Source organism: Aethalodelphis obliquidens, unplaced genomic scaffold, assembly GCF_003676395.1.
Source record: "Aethalodelphis obliquidens isolate GAN/ISIS:26980383/991018 unplaced genomic scaffold, ASM367639v1 scaffold42, whole genome shotgun sequence".
Classification (NCBI taxonomy): domain Eukaryota; kingdom Metazoa; phylum Chordata; class Mammalia; order Artiodactyla; family Delphinidae; genus Aethalodelphis; species Aethalodelphis obliquidens.
The window spans coordinates 9,932,545-9,952,999 of record NW_020837986.1 but is presented as its reverse complement, the minus strand read 5'-3'; the positions used below and the strand labels follow the sequence as shown (position 1 = coordinate 9,952,999).

General features: G+C 43.0%; 1 protein-coding gene and 1 non-coding gene across 6 annotated transcripts in view; one reads left to right on the top strand and one right to left on the bottom strand.

The window, feature by feature from the left end:
* PHF20 (PHD finger protein 20) overlaps nucleotides 1-20,455 on the top strand; it is a 134,798-nt gene that overhangs the window by 105,280 nt on the left and 9,063 nt on the right. For 4 of the 5 annotated variants that reach the window (XM_027078414.1, XM_027078415.1, XM_027078413.1 and 1 more), the window contains 6 exons: nucleotides 2,626-2,724; nucleotides 3,370-3,534; nucleotides 4,506-4,684; nucleotides 11,977-12,076; nucleotides 15,011-15,206; nucleotides 19,857-20,262. In XM_027078414.1, coding sequence (XP_026934215.1) covers nucleotides 2,626-2,724; nucleotides 3,370-3,534; nucleotides 4,506-4,684; nucleotides 11,977-12,076; nucleotides 15,011-15,206; nucleotides 19,857-20,262 — 1,145 coding nt within the window. The remainder of the gene's footprint in view (nucleotides 1-2,625; nucleotides 2,725-3,369; nucleotides 3,535-4,505; nucleotides 4,685-11,976; nucleotides 12,077-15,010; nucleotides 15,207-19,856; nucleotides 20,263-20,455) is intronic. The other variant, XM_027078416.1, reaches the window with a different exon arrangement.
* LOC113605466 (U6 spliceosomal RNA) lies at nucleotides 12,483-12,589 on the bottom strand. The gene has a single exon (XR_003427232.1). It is a non-coding gene; the product is annotated as a U6 spliceosomal RNA (small nuclear RNA).

Sequence of the window (20,455 nt, the reverse complement as noted above, 5' to 3'; positions counted from 1 at the left end):
AATGTAGTTCTGTGAGGGCAAGGGTTTTTGTCTTTTTTTGTTCATTGCCTTATCCCTCCCTCCTCCCTAGAATGGTGTTTGGAACATGGTGGATGCTCAGATATTTGTTAAATAAACGAATTTAAACCATGACTGATAATGTGGTTGTAGCCATGCGAATGTGCAGAAATGAGTTGTTCTGTTTCTATTCCTGAGGAAGACTGTTTCCGGGATCAGAGGAAAAGTAAATATTGTTGATAGCTTTTATGAATGAAATTTAGGAGGCATTTAACCATGTTTTGTTTATCAACTGCATGACTTTGGCTTAGTCACCTTATTTTTGGGGGCTCTGGTTTCTTAATCTTAGAAAGAGTACTTTTGTAAATTAGACTAAGGTCTTTTCTAGAGTTCTTGTTTGTTGAACTTTGTTTCCCAGTTGCAGAGTATTTTAACAGGAAGGGAGCTTAGAGACCCTTAAGTCCTATGTTCTTTAGCCAGTAGATTAACTTCTATCTGTAGAACCAGGCTTGCCAGCTGGGGGATGCAGCCCATCGTCCTCTCGCACAGTTCCTGGATGCCTGTTTGGGAGAGGGACCTCGGAGCTAGTGCTGACTTGGTGCTGGAGAGCCAGATGAACCTGTTTTTAAATGTCTGTATGATCTCAAGCAGGTGTCATCACCTCACCAAGCTTCAATTTCCTCCTCTGTGAAACTGGAATGATATACACAGGTGGTTGTTAGGGTTAAATGAGATATTGTGATATTTGCACACAGGTGCTCAGTTAAAGTCAGTTGAACCTGACTGCTTATCCTACCCCACACTTGCTTTGTGATCCATCTTGATTCTACATCAGAATCACTTGGAGAGTGTTTTTAAAAACACTGATGCCCTTGAAAACGTTACGCTAAGTGAAAGAAGCCAGGCACAAAAGGTCACTTACTGTATATATATGAAATGTCCAGAATGGATAAATTCATAGAGACAGATGCAGATTGGTGGTTGCCAAGGGTTGAGGGGTTGGGGAGAATCTGCTTAATGGTAAGTGGTTTTACTTCGGAGTGATGGGAATGTTTTGGAACTGGGGTAGAGCTGGCTGCACCGTATTGTGAATGTACTACATGCCGTTGGATTGCTTTCTTTTTCCCTCCCTCCCTTCCTTCCTACCTACCTACAGGTTTATTGAAGCTTAATTGTTGTTCAGTGGACTGCATATATTTAAATTGTATAATTTGATGAGATTTGGGATATATATATATATACCCAGCCATTACCATAATAAAATGGTAAACATATCCATTACCTCCTGCAATTTCCTTATGCCCCTTTTTAATTCCTCCTTTCTACTCCTCCCCCCTTTCTCATCCCCAGGTAGTCTCTATTCTGCTTTCTATTATATAGATTAGTTTTCATTTTCTAGAATTTTATATAAATGGAATCATGCAGTATGCATTAGATTTTATATGGCTCCTTTTACTCAGCATACTTATTTTGAGGTTCACTTACGTTGCTGCATATTATTAACAGTTTATACTTCTATTGTCGGAGGTATTCCATTGTATGGATACACCACAAATTATTTGTCCATTCACCTGGTGATGGACGTTTGGGCAATTTTCATTTTGGGAGATTACAACTAAAGCTGCCGTGGGCACTCATATACAAGACTCTGTGTGGACATAAGTTATCTTTTCTCTTGAGTAAATATCTAGGAGTGGAATGGCTAGGTCACAGGGTATATGTATGCTTAAACATATCTTAACACCTAAAAAGTAAGGCATGGTCAATTATTTGAAATGCTACAGATATGTTTGATAAGATAGAAGAAACAACTGGATTTTTGCAATGGTTAGGCTGTTATTAACTTGAAAACTACAGTCTCAGTTGAGTGGTAGGTGGGAAGCTTTTTAGAGGGGAATTAGGAAAACTGAATTGAGAAGTTTGGCAGGGAGTATTGATAACTTAAGAAGTTTTGCTGTGAAAAGTAGCAGAGAATGAAGTTGCGGTTTTTGGAAGGTGTGAATTATTCCTTTTTAAGTGGATAATTTTATATTATATGAATTGTACTTCAGTTATTAAAAAAAGAAGAAGAAGAATCAAGCAAACAAAATCCTGATGTTCAGGTTGCACCTCAAGCCAGTTAAATCAGAATCTTTGTGGGTGGGACCCGGGCATTCACTTTCTAAAAATCTCCCTTGGTGATTGCAATATGTAGCCAGTGTTCAGGAGTAGTGATCTAAGTAGGGTTGGCACATTTTTTCTGTAAAGGACCAGACAATAAATATTTCAGCTTTGAAGGCCATAAGGTCTCTGTCTTTACTCCTCAAATCTGCCACTGAAGTGTGGCAGCAGCCATGGTCAACATGTAACAAATGAGCATAGTGTATTTTCAATAAAACTTATTTATAATAACAGGCAGTGGGCCAGAGTTTGCCAGCCTCTGGTCTAAAGGCTTGATGATAGAGAAGGGGCTGCAGAGCTCTGAGGAGGATGGAAGGTGACCTCCCAGGCAGAACCAGACCTGGAACTCTGTTCTACTGACCATTTTAGTTCTTCACATTGTGCATGCTTACTTACTTAAGCATAAACATCCCGGCATTGAAAACAAAATGTTAGAATGCCAGTACTTACACTTGTATTTAATTCTAGCTGCAAAAGACAAGGAGAAGAATAAAGAGAAGAAATTCAAAGAGTTTGTGAGGGTGAAGCCAAAGAAGAAAAAGAAAAAGAAAAAGAAAACCAAACCTGGTAAATTTTCCCCTGGGAGGTTTCACTTGGATTTCCTTACTGTAGGTAGGGAGGGGTTCCTTCTCCCAAGTCTTGGCCTCTGAGGAGAGGAAGGCCAGCAGGCCTTTAATGGAGCTTGTGGGCTCAGCTCACCCCAGGTGCTACAAGGCCACATTGGCATTTGGAAAGCCCTCCCTCTTGCTGTGTTGGCCGGTGTGCTCTGTCACGATGGAAGCGCCATTGTAGGAGAGGATATGCAGGTGAATGACTGTGTTTGTCTGCACACACATCTCTGAACCCTTTCAAGAAAGGATTCATTTCTTGAAAAGCGTGTGTCTAGCCCCAACAAAAATGCTGATTTTTAAGAAAATCAGTGTTCCAGTCTTGGGAGCTAAAGGGATTCCACATTTTATTCTCAAAGTATCTTCTGGTTAGAAAAGCAATCTTATCAGAAAAAGGGGAGAAGGGTGATGGTGAGGAAGAAGCTTTTTGTTTTGAGGTTTTTGGAGGTAGCTAGAAGTATTAATCCCTAAATCTGTTCTAGCTGAATTGCTTCTGAGCATTTGAGCTCTTTGAACAGCAGAGCTGTTGGTTGGATGGGGTTGATTCTGGAATGCCCTAGTGATGTCTGAGGGTGCTAATTTCTTCCTGATTTTGTTCTTCCAGAATGCCCCTGCAGTGAGGAGATCAGTGATACCTCCCAGGAACCTTCTCCACCCAAGGCATTTGCTGTCACCAGGTGTGGGTCCTCACACAAGCCCGGGGTCCATATGAGCCCACAGCTCCATGGCTCAGAATCTGGAAACTACAAAGGGAAAGTGAAAATGTCCGGTAAGGAGGCTCTGCTGGCTTGATCATTTGTACAGCACGGCAGTCTGAGAAGGCTGGATTTATGTTGATGTTGTAATCTACTCTCAGGACTTCTGCAAGTAGCCTGTTAGGTCTTTTAAACAAGAAGTACATCAAATAAATAGGCCATTAGCTGTACCTTCCCAGAACTTCCCTTCTCTCCAACTTTGGTCTTAGTAGAATGTCTCTTAGGTACTTCTAAGCCAGTGTGTCTATAACCAAATCCATTATCCCCCAACTCCTTGCACACCTGCCCCTCCTGTTCCTCCATCTCTTGTTGGTGGCCTCTGCATCTAACCTGATTGCTCGGGGAAATCTGAGTCAGCCTTGAAGTTTTCCCTTCTTTAGCAACTTACAGGGTGATTGTGAGTTTAAAAGTAGTTAATAAGTATATGGAAAGTACTTAGAACAGTGTCTGATATAGAAGAAGTGATCAGTAAAGGTTAGCTGTAATAACCACTAATCAGGTACCAAGATCTAGTGATTCTGGTTCTGATTATCCCTGGAATCTGCCCCTTCCTCATTCCCCACTGTTTACAGAGTTTTAAAGGTGGCTGTGGATACAGACTGGGCTGTAAGCCAGGTCACGGCTGGATGGGGTGAGGTCAGGGAGCACGTTTGAGTCGTTAGGGATGATGATCTGTGTGGCTCATGTGGAGTTGCAGTTTCTCTGCCAGTGAGCTCTGTGACCTTGAGCAGCCATTGACCTTGGGCTTCACTGTCAGGAAAATGAGGAAATGGAGTTCAGTTCACTGCCGGGCAGCACATATCATTCGGGCTGTTAGTAGATGACAGGCCTGAGGAACAGATTGGAGTTCGCGTTTCCCAGCTCTGTGAAAGTTCACAGAGGAGAAGTTCTGTAAGGTCATTTCTACTCTTGACAATCTAGGGTTTTTTAAAAATCTTACAACTATAATTTTAAAAAGTGACTGTTGTTTTCCCTTTCTTCTCAGAAGAAGATAATCTGAGTGACTCCTCCTCCGAGAGCTTTCTTTGGAGCGATGAGGAGTATGGCCAAGACGTTGATGTGACCACTAACCCAGATGAGGAACTTGATGGGGAGGACCGTTACGATTTTGAAGTGGTCCGCTGCATCTGTGAGGTTCAGGAGGAAAATGACTTCATGATTCAGGTAGGTGGAGCTTCCAGGAGACACACGTATAGAGGAGCACAAACTGGTCCTTGGAGGGAATTTTGAGGGAACACAGTCTGAGGCCAGCAGAAGTAACGTCATGTCAGAAGCCCCAGGCAGGCAGCACTGTCGGCAGCAAATTGAGCTTTGTTTACTGGCTCAGCTTCCTCTGCATCTCAGGCTGGTATAAATAGCCTGTGACTAGAATGAGAGAGGACTTGAGGGATCACTGAGTCTAAACCTCTTATGCTCTGCTTGGGCCAGCTGGACCCGCAAATGGGAAGGGCCTTGCCTGTGGTCACACAGTGAGGAGTTGAACAGTAGGGGCCCAGATCTCTGGAGGGGCAGTTTGATCTTCCTGTGCATCCATATCTTCTCTCTCAGGTGAAGTTTCTTGATGGCCTAAAGAGATGGAGGCCAGTTTTGTAACTTGTCTGTTTCTTATTCTTCATTTTCTTGGCATTTGTATTTGTTGTCTCCATTTCCGGGATGTGCCTGTTGGGGGGCCTCCCTGCCTGCTTGGGGAGACCATCACTGGCCAGCACCTGCTTGCCTCTGGCCCTTCTCTTGCTGTTAATCACAGTTCTGGTGGAGGTGGCTGCTGCCTGGCTGACTCCAGGGAACCTGAGTTTTTTAAGTAAGTCATGTTTATGTTGGTTAGAATTCTTCTGGGAGTTTCTTTTTTTTTTTAATAGCCTTCATAGCAACCTCTGAGAATTAAAGGTACACGAATGGTCTCAAATAGCTCCTCATATTTATGACCTTTAGTATGCATTAGGTCAGTGGTTTTCAAATCACTTTTTCAGCATCACAACCCCTTTCCCTAATGGACTCTTTTCACAGAACCCCCAAATGTGTAACAGATAAAAGCAGTAGTTTGGGAAGCTCAAAATGAATAATTTTCACTTTTAAGTTCAGAAATGTGAATGGCTGGCCTCTTCCCATGAGCTCTAATATGCAGGTGGGGTTGTGAGCGGTGGTTGCCAACCTGGAGCATTTCAGTGGCTCAGTTGTTTTCTTTTTTTTGTGAGACAAGCCTAATGAACATGGCCGTTGTATGGGGACTTTTCCTAAACAGCATGCTGTGTAGTCACTTTGGTTAATCAGAGATGGGAAGAAAAACTTTGTTCTGAGGACAGCGTGATAATAAGTTAGCCTAGCAGTAAAGAATTATGTGTACTGGTGGGCTCTGCCGTCTTAACATTTAAGCTTGGAGTGTGCATTTTTTGTTTTGTTTTGTCTTCTAAAATAGTCTCATTTTATAAAACACACCCATTTATAGAATCTCTGAAGCTCAGTGGTATATAATTCAAAAACTTACGTAACATGAAAACCATTTGTTTGGTTTTTTTTCCCCTCCAGTAGAATTTTTTTTTAAGTTTGGCTTTAAAAGTATGTTGAAGGGCTTCCCTGGTGGTGCAGTGGTTAAGAATCTGCCTGCCAATGCAGGGGACACAGGTTCGAGCCCTGCTCCAGGAAGATCCCACATGCGTGGAGCAGCTAAACCCGTGAGCCACAACTACTGAGCCTGCGCTCTAGAGCCCATGCTCTGCAACAAGAGAAGCCACCACAATGAGAAGGCTGTGCACTGCAATGAAGAGTAGCCCCGCTCGCTGCAACTAGAGAAAGCCCATGCACAGAAACAAAGACCCAATGTGGCCAAAAATAAAAATAAATAAATAAAATAAAAGTATGTTGAAGATCGTTAGTTTTCATCCTGTCTCTCTGGGCGTGTGCTCAGTTCTGGGCCTTGGAAGCCTGATTTGGTCCTCATTTGTCCTTCGAAATCATTAGTGGGTGAGTAACGAAGGCCTCTCTTGGCAAGGCTCTTCCAGCTAATCAGTATAAGAGATGCAGTTCTGATCCACCATGGTACTTTCTCCATTGACTGTTCTGTAAGTGGCAAGGATCATGGGGTGTTTGCGGGGGTAGAGCTTGAAGTGCCATTTTGTGCTGTGAGGAAACTAAGTTTGAAAAAATTGAGACCACACCATTGTTACATGGCAGAGTCAGGAACTGAATTCCATTGCCTGCTTCCCAAGCTCCACATGACCTTCCCCGCAGCTCAGCTCAGCACTGTGGCTTCCTGTCTGGCATTGTGGTGACGAGCTCACTTCAGAACACCTTGGGTTTTGTTGTAGAAGACTCTTCTTTGCTGTCCAGCTGGCTTTGTGTTATAGAGGGACAGTTTCTGACTATACCTGTCATTGTGAGCAGAGTACCTTTTTCCACTCAGTAACTTCAGCAAAAGGCATAAATTTAGAGGGAGCTAAGTGGAACAGTACAGTTTAAAGTTTTAAAATGTATTCGTCTAGTTTTAAATATATTCATCATTTAGGAAAGTTCAGATCATTTTTTCTTAAAATAAATTTTAAACTTACATTGATAATTTGCACAACCCTAGAAAACATTTAGAATTTGTTCTCTAGAAGATTACTTTAGAGAAATAGTTTTCTTTGATCATTTTCATTATTTGGTAGCAGTATTGTTCATGTATATTATTATTTGATTTTATTTACCAGTGCTAATTTAAATCACTGGAAGGTTAAAATCCTACTTAGTAATCATGAATGTTTGAGCAATCTGGGTACCACATAAAAAAATGAGCATCAGGAAACCCATTTAATATTTAAATTATTTTAATTGCTCTAAGGCAGGTTTTGGCAAACTTTTTCTTAAAGGACCAGAAAATAAATATTTTAGGCTTTGGGCCATGTGATCTCTGTCACAACTACTCAACTCTGCCCCAAGCAGTCAGAGGCAATACAGAAAAATGAATGACCATGGTTATGTTCATATTATACTTTATTTACCAAAATAGGACTCAAGCTGAATTTGGCCTGTGGGCTGTAGTTTGCTAACCTTTGCCCTAGAGCAACAAATATGTAACATTAGGTGTTGGACCCCAGTGAAAATTATGTAGCAGCTTTAATAAGAAGCCCATTTTAGAAACTTTATTTGCTTCCCCTGGAGGCAGCCCTTGTCATCTTCTTGCGTATCACTCCAGAAACATTCAGTGGCTAAACAAGCGATATCAAATATATACTCTCCATTTTTTTTCTTTCTTTTTGTGATAAAGTATACATAACATAAAATTTACCATCTTAACCATTTTAAATATATGTGGCTTTAAGTGAACTGGCATTGAGTACATTTACATTGCTGTACAACCATCTTTTTTTTTTTAACACAATGTTATTTTAATACATAGTGTTTTCAGTATCTTTTTTTCATTTAATAATATATGTTGAAGGGCTTCCCTGGTGGTGCAGTGGTTGAGAGTCCGCCTGCCGATGCAGGGGACACGGGTTCGTGCCCCGGTCTGGGAAGATCCCACATGCCGCGGAGTGGCTGGGTCCGTGAGCCATGGCCGCTGAGCCTGCGCGTCTGGAGCCTGTGCTCCGCAACGGGAGAGGCCACAACAGTGAGAGGCCCGCGTACCGCAAAAAAAAAAAATAATAATAATAATAATATATGTTGAAGACCATTCCATTTTCAGATCTAAAAAAGCTTCCCCATTCTTTTTAATGGTTGCATAATGGATGGATCCTCATTTATTTAACTCTTCCCTTGTTGATGGACATTTGGATTGTTTCTAATCTTAGCAGTGATGTAATGAATAATTTTGTGTAAGTATGTCTGTAGGACCAAGTTTTGAAAGTAAAATTCCAGGACCAAAGTAGGCATGCATTTATTATTTTGACAAATACTGGTGTCATAGCAGTATTCTATAAACTTTCCCTGGTGTACCAAAGCACAGTCTTACCAGCGCCCTTGTCAGTACAGTACTATCAAACTTCTTTATCTTTGCTCTTCAGATAAGTGAAAAAACAATCTACTAGTATAGCCATTTTGTAATTTATTTTAATATACTTAAAAAATTTTTATGATTGTTATTTTCTGCATTTTCCAAGAACTACAAAGAAGAAAACAAGGATTACCCAGATTATTTTTACCCAGGGATAAATCACTGTTGTTATATTAGAATACACACATACACATGCATATATAAATGAAAATTATACTCTATAAACAGTTTTTCATGAGAATAACACTTGTGTGGTGAAAGTAGTAAATGTTTATTATAAAAACTTCAGGCAATACATAAAGGTATGAAGAATTAATTGATATTTACATGTAATCCTAGAATCTAGAAATACTAATGTGTATGTATATTATTAGGCTGGTTTCATTTCACATTAATTTATATTAATTCAAGTTCCCTTACATTACTTTATTCTTATAATGGTTGCTTTGAACATCTTTTTATTTAAGATGTGTTTTTTTCCTTTGATCTGCCTGTTCATGTCCTTTATTCAGTTTTCTGTTGGATGGTTGGTTGTTTTCATACCCATTTGCATAAGATTTTTTTTTAAAAAAATTATTTATTGGCTGCACTGGGTCGTAGTTGCGGCACACAGGATTTTTATTGCTGCGTGTGGGATCTTTAGTTGTGGTGTGCAGGATCTTTAGTTGTGGTGTGTGGAATCTTCAGTTGCGGTGTGTGGGATCTTTAGTTGTGGCATGCTGGATCTGTTAGTTGCGGCATGTGGGATCTAGTTCCCGGACCAGGGATCGAACCCGGTCCCCCTGCATTGGGAGCATGGAGTCTTAACCACTGGACCACCAGGGAAGTCCCTGTGTAAGATTTTTGTAGATATGTTTTTGTATCAGCTGTGAGAACAGTTACAAATATTTGTACCCACTTTGTCATCTGTCTTTTGGCTTGTCTTATAGATTTTTTTGTTTTTGTGAGGTCAAATATATCAAACTTTTCTTTAATGGCTTTTGAGATTTGAATAGCAGTTGCTTCCTCATTGGAAGTTCATAACAGTTTATAGAAAAGTCAATAAAAGAATTTTTCATGGTTTCTTCTGGTACTTTTGCGGTTTCATTTATCTTTTAAAAACTGTATAAATATTTGATCCGCCTGGAATTTATCCTGGTATAAGGTGAAGGCTCTCACTACCCAGTTGTCCCAACACCATGCCTTATTATTGAAACGCCACCTTTATTTACTCTATTTCTGTATGTAGTTTGGATCTCATTCTGGATTCTTTCTTCCATTGGTCTCTCTGTCTGTATATTTACTTGTACAATTCTATTTTAATTATTATACCTTTATAATATTTTAAAAATATCTGGTAGGGCTGGTACCCCCTTTTGTTCTTTTTAATAAATTTCCTGGCTATTAGAATCAGCTTCTATATAGTTCCAGAGCTATTAATTTATTATTTTGTTGGCATTACATTATTTTTATATATTAATCCAAGGAGAACTGTCATCCTTATAATGACTGTTGCTATCCAGGAATAAAGTACAACTTACCATTCATTGACTTAAGTCTCCATGTCCTTCAAATATTTAAAAATTTTCTTTACACAGACCTTGCATGTTTTTATTCTTAGTTTCAGATTTATTCTTAGATATTTTATCTTTTCTGTTATTGTTCTTGTTCACTTCTAAATTTAAACTTTTGGGGAATTCCCTAGCGATCCAGTGGTTAGGACTCAGCGCTCTCACTGCTGGAGGGCGGGGCCCTGGGTTCAATCCCTGGTCGGGGAACTAAGATCTCTCAAGCCGCGTGGCACAGCTGCCCTCCCCCCCCAAAAAAAAAAATTTAAACTTTTATTTTCAATATTTATTTAAACAAATTTTTCACCCCACCACACGGCATGCGGGATCTTAGTTCCCCAACCAGGGATTGAACCCACGCCCCCTGCAGTGGAAGTGCAGAGTCTTAACCACTGGACCGCCAGGGAAGTTCCAATTTAAACTTTTTAAAAATGAATAATGTGTATTAGCCAGACCCACATGAAAAACGTTATTTTGAAATTTTCAACTTAGGTGTTTTTGATTCAATTTTGGTGTATCCTAGTTCTTAAGACATGAAGTCATTGGTGAGAGAGGCTTTCATTCTTAATTATTAGTCTGTTTTCTGCTACTAACTGCCTTTGTTGTCTCACACCCTTTTCTTTCTCTCTGAGCCTTTAGTTTCCTCATTGGAAATGGAAGAATCTGGATCGCATCTTATCTGAAGTCTCTCTTCCAGCTCTGCCCCTGTTGATTCTGATATGATTAGCCCATAAAAGCCCTTTGATCCTGGGGCCTATCTGACTCCAAGTGGCTGAGGACTGTGAGCTTTTTCCCTTGTGGCCAGGCTGGTGGCCCACCCTCCAGACAGTATCAGAAGCTCGCTGTCCACTTTCCAGAGCTATCCATTTGGTTGGGTAGTTAAAGGTTTAGGGCCCTGGTTTGGAATTGCTTCAAGTGTCCTAGTATCTCCTTTGGCATCCTTTTCCTCTCCATTCCCTCCTCTGGACCCTTAGCCCTCAGGCTTGCTATCCTCAGGCCAGCCACACGTCTGTCTCCCAGTGCTGCCCTCATCCTCTGCTCCTTTCTTTCCCTCTCTGCCTCTTGCCCCTTCTCTCTTTCCCCCTTCCCCAGGGAAGGCAGTGGAGCCTAGGGGTTAAAAGAACTAGCCTTGCAGTCAGCCAGGCTTGTGTTCTGATCCACTGTTCCGTCTTCTCAGCTGTGTGACCGTTGGTAAGGTTTAGAAAGAACAAATGCAAAGCACTAGCATATGTTGAGTGCAGGAGGCATCAAAGTGAGTTAGCCTACCCATCCGTAGCAGTAATAGGCTCTTAATACATAAAAGTTGTGTGCTGGGCTCTACTATATGAATTTTGACATGTGACCCATTGATTCCTCACAAACAGCCCCACACGGCTGGTAGGAATAGTATCCTATTTTGCAGATGGGGAAACTGAAGCCCAGGGTGGAGAAGTGACCTGTGCAAGGTCACACAGCTAATGAGTGTCTGAGCCAGAATTCAAACTCAGTTTTTTGTCTTTCTAAGTTAACCTCCCTCTAAGGACTTAAACAGTTTTTCCTCTCTCTTTATAAAGTGATCAGAAAAGTGAAAGCCTCTAGAAATGGGAGGGAAAATAGTCATTTTTCTGAGATCAGTACTGTTTAATTTAAATGTTCTTCATCTGTGCTGTCCAGTACAGTAGCCACTAGCCTCATACGGCTGTTGGGCACTTAAGATGTGGCTAGTGGGACTAAGGAACTGAATTTTAAACTTAGTTTGTTAACTTAAATGTTAAAAGCACAGGTGGCTAGTGGCTGCTCTGGAAGAGTGGTTGCAGCTCAGCTCCCACTTCCTCCTCCTCCTCTCCCTCCCTCCTCCTTCCGCCTCCCACTACCCCTTTCCCCCCACAGGTGGGTCTTATTTTTGGATGGAGGATTCCTTCTGAGTTTAATTTTTATTGCTTCTTTAATTCTAACAGTGTGAAGAGTGCCAGTGCTGGCAGCATGGGGTCTGCATGGGATTACTGGAAGAAAATGTGCCTGAGAAATACACCTGTTATGTTTGCCAAGACCCTCCAGGTAGAGATTTCTGGAGTCAGGGATATTAACAATATGTAGCCTTTTCCTTAGCACAGCTGGCGGTGAAGCAGCCTGAGTGTCTGTGGTCTTGAGACTCATTTCTTCAGCATCGGCTAGACTCTGCCTCCTCCTCGCCTTTGTTGCTAGCTCACCTGGTGGCCAGCTGTCCTGAACTTGGCAGTAAGAGAGCATGTATGAAGAGGTTCACCTAGTGGAAGGCCAGGCCTTGAGCTAGAATTTTGTTGTGTGTGGGGGTGGGGGTGGGGGGGTAAGAATCATATAACATGAGCTCTACCCTCTTAACAAATTTTTAAGTGTACAGTACAGTATTCTTTATAAACTATAAACACAATGTTGTATAGCAGATCTCTAGAACTTTTTCATCTTGTACGACTGAAACTCTGTATAAACTATGGAACGCTGTACCAGTTTGCATGTCATCCTGGCGTAGGGGCCATGCTAATCTTTTCTCTGTTGTTCTAGTTTTAGAATATGTGCTGCCAGAGCGAGCACCTTTTCCTTTTCTTGAGAGTTCATGAGGATGTGGGCTCTGTCCTTGGCTTTTCAGGGCTGTTGAAGGGTTGGAAACCGGCCTCTGCTCCCTCTGGTGGCATCTGCCTTCCATTGCATCGTTGCCACCTCGAAGGGAGATACGCCCTTGAGGGGAGGGGAAAGGTGTGTTTGCGAAGAGCCTGTCTGCCACCCAGAGCAGTGAATTAATTCCTTAGGATCAGTTCGTTTCATTGTTCCTTGACCGCAGGGCTGGCCTATGGCTCTTGGCTTCCCCTTTCCAGAAATCTCAGGGGTGGATTATAAATCTGTGGTTCTTGTTTTGCTGTCAGTGGGATGTGACATCGTCTCCATTCATCACCTGTAAGGTTGCTCCCCTTGGGTGCAGTCCCCTTACAGCTAGACAACGCTGGAGAGCCTCTGCTTCTGTTATTCCTTTTTGTCCTGTGAGGTGGGCCTGGTAGGAGCTCCTGTTCCTATTTTTGCTTATGAGGAAGAAATTGATGCCCAGGGAAATGAATGACTTTCCTAATCTCATGAAGCAGATTGGAATTAGAACTGACTTGTGGGACCAAGTCTCTTGATTTTGCTGGTTGTATAGGGAGGGACTGGGCTACCACAGTTCATTTTCCAGCAAGTAGGTCCCCCTGGGGCCTGATAACCTCTATTGTGACACTGTGTCTTCTAGTGCTAGATTAGTCTATAGACAGAGAGCAATCTTGCCTCTGTTTTTCCCTTTATCCCAAGGAAAGAATATGGTCAGAAGATTAGTCCATAAGTCATAGAATATAATTGATGGGCAGGATCTCAGAGACCACTTAGTTTAGCCTTGACATTTAACAGGCAAGCAGCAGGCCCAGAAGGGACATGATTGGCCTAAGATCACTCAGACAGTTAGTGCTAGATAGGAGATGACAACTGGTATCTCTGACCTTTGTCTTGTAAAACAGGTAGTACTGCTTTGAATCCTGCTGCTCAGGCTACCTCTGTGGCAGCTGCCTCTCAGATTCCACACATAATCCCCAGGGCTCCTTTAGGGCACCATTTAAAACCTTTTGTCTACTTTATTGTCTCTCACTCTCTCCGTCCACTTTTCTCTTTTTAGAAATCATACACACCATCTTTATCAATCCCTATGCACTTTCTGAACTTTTATAACTAAATTGCCAAGACTGGGAATAGAGTCCTTGAATTGAGCACTCAGTGACTGTCACATTTATTGACTATGTTCGATTCTGCAGTCTTGGGCCAGAAGTTTAACCTAACAGATCTATTCTTTAAAGGTTACTTAAAGGTGTTGTTAACAGAGTGGAGGTGCATCCCCACCATGTGTCTTAGAAAAGCCAGAAAGAGTGCAAGGACCTTGATAGGGTTTGCCCGGGTTATTTTAGGGTCTTTATAGCCATTGAGAGGTGAACAACAGTCTGATTGGAAGCTGTTCCCTGGGCTTTTACAGCAGGAAACACTGTGCCAAGTCACGTGTGGTTGTGTTTTCAGTCCTTCCTGAGGATCCCTGTAATGAACAGGACCGCTGAAGCTGTTTGGTTCATCTGTCATTGTTACAGATGGGAAATGGAGGTCCAGAGCAGGGAGTGGGGGGCTGACCATTCATTTAGTTAGGCGGTAGGTGACAGTTGGAGGGGCACTTGGGGCTTCTTTCCATTTGATAAATCCATTCACGATGCCTTTTGCCAGACACTGAGGATATAACCGTGAACAAAACAATTCCTATTCTTCTGGCTTTTAGTGGGGTTTGGACCAGCAACAGATGTCAAAATAAGTCACCTAACAAGAACATGTTAGGTAGGGATGAATGCTTTGAGGGGGCAAAAGCCCTCAGATCGGGAATGACTAGGAGGCACGGAAGAGGCTCTCGTACTTTGGGAGGTAACCAACGGCCTCTCTGAGGAGGTGGTAAGGAGCCAGTCCTGCAAAGGCCTTGGGGAATAGTGCTCCAGACAGGGGTAGGGGTGCTAGAGCAGAGACCCTAAGACCAGAAAGAGCTTGAATGTGTTCCGGAAAGGGTGGGGCAAGGGGGGCAGGAAGGAGCCCGGGCCTGCCAGCCTCATTAGATCAGTCAGGGCTTTGGGTTTTCTTCTGTGCACGATAGGAAGTCATTGAAGGTTTTAAGTGGGAGAGGGAATGATGTGATTTAACTTTAACAAGATATCCAAGTTCCACTCTGCCTCTGGCCAGTCGCAGAGATCAGGAAATTTATATGCTTTTCTCGCTACCTTATCCCCAACACCTAGTAGAGAGCCCAGCATATAGTAGGTGCCAAGTAGATGTATACTGGATGAATGAATGAACAAAATGAACACACCAGTCCATCCTTCCAATAGTTTGTGTGATAATTGTGCGATGATGAAATGGTCTGGGTTTCCTTCAGACCAAGGATTAACTCTCTCATTGTCACTGCTTTAGGTCAGAGACCTGGCTTCAAGTACTGGTATGACAAGGAGTGGTTGAGCAGGGGACATATGCATGGCCTGGCATTTCTAGAAGAGAACTATTCCCACCAGAATGCCAAGAAGATTGTGGCCACCCACCAGCTTCTCGGCGATGTGCAGAGAGTGATCGAGGTTCTGCATGGCCTGCAGCTCAAGATGAGCATCTTGCAGTAAGTGTGGCACCTGCAGCTTTGGGGATGAGTCTGATTTGGCGTGGGCAGAGGGCAGGATAAATATGAGAAACTGGAAAGCCACAAAATCGGCGATAAGTTTGAGACTTTTATTTAAGATTCTCAGTTACATGATAAACATTCTTTTTTAAAAAAATTAACTCTATTGAGGTATAATTTACATATAATTAAGTTCACCCATTTTAAATGTTCATTGAGTTTTGGCAAATGTATATACAAACACTACTGTAATCAAGATACAGTGTGTGGGGACTTCCCTGGTGGTCCAGTGGTTAAGACACCACACTTCTAATGCAGGGGGTGCAGGTTCAATCCCTGGTCAGGGAACTAAGATCCCACATGCCACATGGTGCGGCCAAAAAATAAAATACAATAAAATGCCTTAGGAAAAAAAAGAGAAAGAAATGGTGTATTTATAGATTGTTTTTTCTTTTTTTTTTTTTTGTACCGTTCTGAGTTGTTTTTTTCTATTTTGGCTGCACTGGGTCTTTGCTGTGGGCTTCTGTAGTTGCAGAGCATGGGTTCAGTTGCCCCGCGGCATGTGGGATCTTAGTTCCCAGACCAGGGATTGAACCCACGCCCGCTGCTTTGGAAGGCAGATTCTTAACCACTGGACGACCAGGAAAAGTTCCTGTTCTGAGTTTTTGGGTTTTGTTTTTTAAACTGTGGTAAGATATACATAATATAAAGTTTGCTATCTTAACCGTTTTTAAGTGTACAGTTCAGTAGTGTTAAGTACATTCACTCTGTTGCACCCAGTCTCCAGAACTCCTTGTGTGGGGCAAAACAAACTCTGTACCCATTAAGCAACTTCTCTCCATTTCCCCTCCCCCAGCCGCTGACAGCCACCCTTCTACTTTCTGTCTCTCTGAATTTGACTGCTCCGGGTACTTCATATAAATGGGATTCTACAGTATTTGTCTTTTTATGACTGGCTCATTTCACTTAGCATAATGTCCTTAGGTTTGTCTGTGTTGTAAGTTGTATCAGAATTTCCTTCCTTTTTAAGGCTAAATAATATTCCATTATATGTAAAACCACATTTTGTTTATCCATTCATCCTAAACATCGTGGTTTTTTTGGCCACACCTCGCGGCTTGTGGGATCTCAGTTCCCCGAACAGGGATTGAACCTGGACTGCAGACTGTGGCAGTGAAAGCCTGGAATCCTAACCACTAGGCCACCAGGGAACTACCATCCTAAACATTTTTGATTGGGAGACAAAGTAAAATTGAAACAAAGTAAAATTGACATGGCAAGGAGAGGTTGAGCAGGGCACATTCAGCAAGAGTATATGTTGATTTGGGTAAAAACCAAGCTGCTATAACAAAACCAAAAAAATAAAGGCTAAACAAAATGGAATTTTCTTTCTCACATAAGGCATGGTCCAGAGGTAGGCAGGGGTCCAGGCCAGGTAGGTAGGTGGCCTTTCTCCAAGATTCCAGCTATGGACGTGGGGACTTGGGTTCCTTCTGTCTTACTGCTCTGGCATTCCATTAGGGTTAATCTCATCTGCGTGGTCCAAGCAGATGCATCTGTACCTCCACTCTGCTCTGACCCCCAGGAGGGGGAGCAAGTGGTTTCATGGACACACCTAACTGCAGGAGGCTAGTAGCCAGGTGGCCATGTGCCCTGAGCAAACTCAGGAGTGAGGGTGGAGGTGGGTGTAAGAGAAGGAAAGGATGGTTACTGGGGGAATTAGCCATTACTGTGACGGTATCTGTTGAGGTGAACTAAATCAAGTGACCCTGTTTTGGATGTCTTAGACTAGGTATTCCCTCACATTTTATAAAATCAGAAAATTTTCCTCCATATAAGCCAAGTGAATTTCTTCTTAACGAGATGCCAGAAATTGACTGAGACAGGTGGAAGGTGAGGGCAAACCTCAGACGATGCTCCTGATTGTAAATGTTGCTGTGTTTCTTTTCATTTGAGGATTCAGTCAGATGGTGTTCTCTTTCTTCTCACTGAAATACCAGTGCTCCAGCCCTGCCCCATATTTCAGAACCTTGTTCGTTCTGAATCCCCATTTAGATCCTTCATCTTTAATTTTTTTATATAAATTTATTTATTTTATTTATTTATTTTTGGCTGTGTTGGGTCTTTGCTGGTGTGCACGGGCTTTCTCTAGTTGCAGCGAGCGGGGGCTACCCTTCGTTGCAGTGCGCGGGCTTCTCATTGCAGTGGCTTCTCATTGTGGAGCACGGGCTCTAGGCGTGTGGGCTTCAGAAGTTGTGGCACGCGGGCTCCAGTAGTTGCGGCTCACAGGCTCAGTAGTTGTGGCGCACAGGCTTAGTTGCTCCGCGGCATGTGGGATTTTCCCGGACCAGGGATCGAACCCGTGTCCCCTGCATTGGCAGGCAGATTCTCAACCACTACTCCACCAGGGAAGCCCCTAGATCCTTCATCTTTATAGCAGTGACTTTGTACTGGAATTAAATCTGACTTCTCCAAGAAGTTCAGGGGGGAGTGTAGGGAGATCTTGTTAGTCATTATATATGGAGAAAAGAGCCTGGGAGACAGGAAGGTGGTCCCAGTATGTCTCTGTACACCTGGATAGTCTCTGCTATCACAGGCTCTGGGTCTTCATTCTCAGAAATTTTGTTCCTAAGTGACCTGGTGGATTCATTTTCAAAGGCAAACAGTAAAACTGGGAATAACTTCAAATGTTGTCATTTCAAAAGTAACACGCATGGCTATGCATACCTTCTTCATGATTGACAGGGCTTACAAAGAAAGGCCAGGGTCATCCTTGTGTAGTAGCTGGGGCTTCAGATCTTAGCTGGGAGGGTGAAAATTGTAGGAGGAAGGAAACAAAGACTTTTGTGATTTTCGTACAAGAAGAGGCCCATACTATGGCCTCTATGCTCCAAGTTAACAGATTTCAGGCTACAGTAGACCTGAAAGTGAACAAAGACTTCCATTTCCTCTGATGCAATTATGATTTCAGAGGTGTGCCTGGGATCCTAGGTTCCTGGTACAGGCTGTGATACCCTGTTGGAAGTGGCCAGGGACCCAGGCTGCCTTGATGCTGGTGGTTTCCTCTCCTTCCCCAGTGGATCGGGGTGGTATTGGGGATTGCTAGGGTGGGAGAGCCGAGAAAGGATAGTTGTAGCCCCTTGCGAGCAGAATTTTAGGTTCTGTAAGATCATTCCCTGCTGTCCTATTTATGGCCTATTCCATTTCTGCAGGAAGACTTCAGGAAAGTGTGGGGGTGGGGTGGGGGATATCTATATGTGGGAGTTGCTGCTGAGTTCCTGCTGATCTGGTTTCAGTGTTTCTCAGTTGGGACTGGTGAAGGTAATGTTTACAATTATACCATGAGATAATTCTCTGTATGTGTGGAATTGTACCGAGCGTTACAGGATATTTAGCATCTCTGAATTCAGTGAACTGAATGCTGAGGTCACATATGTGACAATCAGTAGTCATTGTGACAGTTGGAAAGGCTCCCACACATTTCTGCACATCTGTGAACCAAATGTGAGTAGCACCTGTCCGTCCTTCCACTTGCTTGCAAACACCCCTGCCAGCTAGGAACTGCCGGTAGCTGGTGGGCCTTACTCGGGAAGCCCAGTTTTTCTTCCTCCGTCCTTTTCTCCTTTCCTTTCTTTCATTTCATTTAATGATCCAAGGTTATAATGGAAGTTCTGGGTGGTAAACAAGAGTTAAAAAGGTAAAATTTATCTAGAGTCGTGGCTTTTAAACTTAAATGTATATCCCACAGTAAGAAATACATTTTATATCACTCACATGTACAAAACTGAAACTAAAATTTCACAAACGCCTACTCTTACTTAGAATGGTGCATTCTGGTATTTTCTGTTCTGTTTTTCCTTTTTTACAATTGATCATGATCCAGTAAATTAAAGACCTTCTGTTGGGTCAAACGTCAGACGGTGAATGATTGTGGGAAACTTGAAGTCATACACAGAGTTTTATGTACACGTATACATGTAGCAAGAGCTTTCAGATTCTCAGAAGTGTCTGTGGCCCAAAAAGGGAGCAGAATCTTTGTTCTTTAATAACAGATTTTCCTCTTTGGAATGGTGTGAACAGAAGATTTTGTTATTAATGGCCTATGCCTAGATGACTTCTGGTTACCACCTCCCTCCCGGGTCACCACTGGATTTGTGTAATTGAGTGCCATTGCATGCCAGGATTATCATGGCTGTTTATTAATAAGTTAAGGTTATTTTTAGTAAGTCACATTTGAAGAGCACTTTACTGCCAACAAAGTACTGTACTTCCATTCAAATTAATTCACTTCATCTATAGCAAACTCAGTGGTTGCTGGCAGACAGGTAGATGGTTAGCCAGATTTGCAGAGGAGGAAACGGGGATGAGGCTGGCTGAGCGACTTGGGCCAGCTGCACTGCTAATCAGCGGCTGAGCTGAAATGCAGTCAGGTCTTCTGACTCCCAAGTCCAGTCCCACTCACTGTGAGTGATACAGCAGGAGCTTGCCTGGAAGTGGTCTCCTCAGAGGCTGCTGATTTACATTCCCTCTTGTGTGGCAAATAGTGGCTTGTACCAGTTGGCCCAGGTGGGAGGTCTTCCCCGCTACTGGAAAGCCCCTGCAGTGGTCCCAGGTACTCCAAAGCCCTCTCTGTGTTTGCCCTCCCAACAGAAGCCGGGAACATCCTGATCTGCAGCTGTGGTGTCAGCCTTGGAAACAGCATCTGGCGGAGGGGAGATCTCATTCCAAACACATCCATGTCACTGAAGCCAAGAGCAGGGAGGAAGCCCCAAGCTATAGAACTTTGAACGGGGCGGTGGAGAAGCCTCTGCCCCTGCCCTTGCCCCGGTCTGTGGAGGAGTCATATATCACCAGCGAGCACTGCTACCAGAAGCCCCGCACCTACTACCCTGCTGTGGAACAGAAGCTGGTGGTGGAGACCCGGCGCTCTGCCCTTGACGATGCAGTCAACCCCCTCCACGAGAATGGTGACGATTCCCTCTCTCCGCGCCTGGGCTGGCCTCTAGAACAAGACAGGAGCAGAGGGGACAGTGACCCCAAACCCAGCTCCCCAAAGGTATGAGGCTCGCTTGTACTGGTCTTAATTCGGTGTTTGGGTGCTTGTACCTTCTCCTCCTAGGGCTAAATGTTCTGTGGAAGATGTTTATTATAGAGTTGTATTTACTGTAAAATTGTATATAAATTTGCTTATCATAGATGTTTTTTGGTCTGTTAAAATGAGTACAAAGTCAAGGGAGCCCACTTAAACC